The sequence below is a fragment of the Fukomys damarensis genome, unplaced genomic scaffold (assembly GCF_012274545.1).
Source record: "Fukomys damarensis isolate Sample0158 unplaced genomic scaffold, DMR_v1.0_HiC HiC_scaffold_21, whole genome shotgun sequence".
NCBI lineage: Eukaryota > Metazoa > Chordata > Mammalia > Rodentia > Bathyergidae > Fukomys > Fukomys damarensis.
In genome coordinates, this window is record NW_022900933.1 from 18,055,376 (window position 1) to 18,057,912 (window position 2,537).

A 2,537-nucleotide genomic window follows, 5' to 3' on the forward strand; every position below is an offset into this window, starting at 1 on the left:
CCACAGCCACCCCTCCGCCCCCTCCCGGTGACACGCAGAGGCCAAGGGCCGCCAGCCCTCCCCTGCACTCCCAGAGCCACGACCCTGCTCTCCCACATCCACCGGCCCAGGAGGCCCCATTTTGTGCCGGGGAATCGGCCTACTGTACAGCACAGTAGCCCACATCACCAGAAAGCCCATGTCCACGTGCACATATGTGCGTATGCTGTCCTCCAGCTCACGTGGGTCACGTGTGTGGGTGAGAGCAAAGGGCCCAGCTCCATCAAGTTACCCCTTGCCTTGCCTGCTGAATGCTTCAGAGATATTAATTTGGGGCAGGTACTCTGCTTCCTGAGGGCTGAAATAGGGGACGTGTCACAATAAGCTGTGAAAAGCAGAGAGAAGACCGCAGTGTCCCGGCTCATAAAATCCCAAGGGCTGCCAAGAGAGAGCTGGCTTGCTCCTTGATGGCACCCATATGCTTACAGTCACTCACATGGTGGCATGCTCAAGTACACATATGTTTCCCTGGGCAGCACAGTGTAATCCAAATTAAAATCAGTCAAGTTTGTAATGTGAGGTCAGCACAATGCTTGGCTCCAGAAGTGCCCAGGGAGGCTCTGTCTTCTTCCCCACCCACCTACCAAAGCCCAACTTTGCACCCTACCTTCCAAGCAAGGTGCTGGTGAGCCCCCGGGAACCCTGCTGTGTGGCCACTGTCAGGTCTCCTCCCAGAGCTCCCTCGTCCAGTCCTCCCCCTCCAAAGTAGGCACCCTGTGAGCATTTGGACTTACTGTGCTCCGCCAGACCCTGGATCATGTCGAACTTATGGATCTCTTTGGCATAGTATTCTGATTCGGTGTTTTCCTGAGTGCAGCCTTCCTCCTTTTCCCCCTGCATCTCTTCCAGCAGCTCCCGGGTGCTGTTATACAGGGCCAAGACTTGATAGGGGACGTGGGTCATCACTGATGGCTCAGGGGGGCTGGTGAGCCTGAGCTTGCTCAAGATCTGTCCCCTAATGGCTTCCACCCTCTTCTTCTTGATGTGGCCAAAGTCCAAGGTGGTGCAAGTGGACAGAGAGAGGCTGACCGTGGCAAAGTTCAGCAGGGCCAGGACCACCAGAGCCCTTTGCAAGTGCATCTTCATTTGCAAACTGGGGAAAGAGGCCAGGGGGCTGGTGAGGCCTGGCGAGGAGGAGACCCCTGCAGACGTGCAGAAAGAGGGAGAAAAACCAGGCAGCCTCCCCAGATCCCAAAGACTGAGGCTTGGCAACAGGGTGCATGAACTCACTGCACTGTGAGAGCTTCAGGACTTCCAGGAAGCGCTGGCAGCCCTGAGGAAGAAGCAGACTGTGTGCCTTGTAGCGCGGGGATTCTCGTCCATGTGTCTAAACAGGTTTTGCTGGGCTCTGACTCCCAGCAGCCCAGGTGGAGGGCAAGCAGAGGGCTGGGAGGGGTGGCCAGGCAGCTGGGAGTGGGAAGGGAGCTGGAGTTTTTCCTTAGGTAAAAATAAATAGAGCGGATATCTGATATTGCCAAATGCCGCTTGGCGATGGGGAGAAAGTGGGTATTTTAAAGAAGGCGCAGAAGGACCATGGCTGGGTCCCAAAATGGAAATCCTTGCCTTGCCCTGAAGGACAATAAGAAAAGAGAATGGAAAAGAAAAGGAAAAAAATGTTTCAAAAAAATCAGATCACCAGTGAGTAGGTGGGAAGAGGCAGGTCTGGGCAGCGGCTGGCCTGGCTAAAGGTTGGGGCAGTACAGGACACACTTGTCTCTCGGGCACTCCATTCATGCTTTCCCTTTTGTTTACACTTCCTCGGGGGTTTCTAAATGACTTTGTTCACGCTGCCTCTCGTCTTCATTGGCTGGGATGTGGGTTATGTGCAACTGGAAAGCAGGCAGGCCAGGCCTCTGGAGAAGGGCCCCAATAATCCACTTGAACGCCCACGGTCACCAGCGCCTCAGCTTGTCTTCTCCCTCGGCCATGGCTTCTGTCCCTTGCTTCTCCCTTAAAAAACCAAAAGGAAAAGAAAATAGAAGCCAGTTCACTGCAGTCTTCTCCGGAAAGCGGAAAGCGGTTATTCCTTCGTTCCCTTGCGTGTCTTCTCCTAGCTCTTGCCTCTCTCGCTCCTTCCCTTGAACTTGGCTCTCTGCTTCCCTCCCTTTCTCTCACTTCTCTCTCTCCCTCTCGCTGCTCTCCCTCTCCCTCTCTCTCTCTCTCACACACACACATGCACACACACTGCTTTCTCTATTTCCCTGCTGAAATTTTATACCTCCCTCCCATGACGTCTCGGGCCTGGGGTGGGGGAGGGAGGGAGGGACCAGCGCACGCAGCCTCTTTTGCTTGCACGATTTTTAATGTTTTAAACAGGCACAGGAAAAGCCGAGCCCGTTTGAAAAATACTTTGCGAGCCCTCCCGTTCGACGTGGTAACTGAACTTTTTTTCCCCTCTTGGAGTCACTCCGGCTACACGTTGGCTGTTTTTCTGGAAAGTTACTCGGCGAGCCCCCTCCCGCCCGCTCCCCGGCCCCTCCGCGCTCCCGCAGCTGTCA

The 2,537-nt window shown here is 55.0% G+C and overlaps 1 protein-coding gene across 3 annotated transcripts in view; it reads right to left on the reverse strand.

The window, feature by feature from the left end:
* Positions 1 to 2,494, reverse strand: part of Tgfb3 (transforming growth factor beta 3) — a 26,914-nt gene extending 24,420 nt beyond the window's left edge. The window contains exons 1-2 of one of the 3 annotated variants that reach the window (XM_010645551.3): positions 2,424 to 2,494; positions 774 to 1,989 (exon numbers count right to left, since the gene is read on the reverse strand). In XM_010645551.3, the coding sequence (XP_010643853.1) occupies positions 774 to 1,125 (352 nt within the window). In that variant the 5' untranslated portion in view covers positions 1,126 to 1,989; positions 2,424 to 2,494. The other 2 variants (XM_010645552.2, XM_010645550.3) reach the window with 2 other exon arrangements.
* Between the last annotated feature and the right edge of the window lie 43 nt (positions 2,495 to 2,537).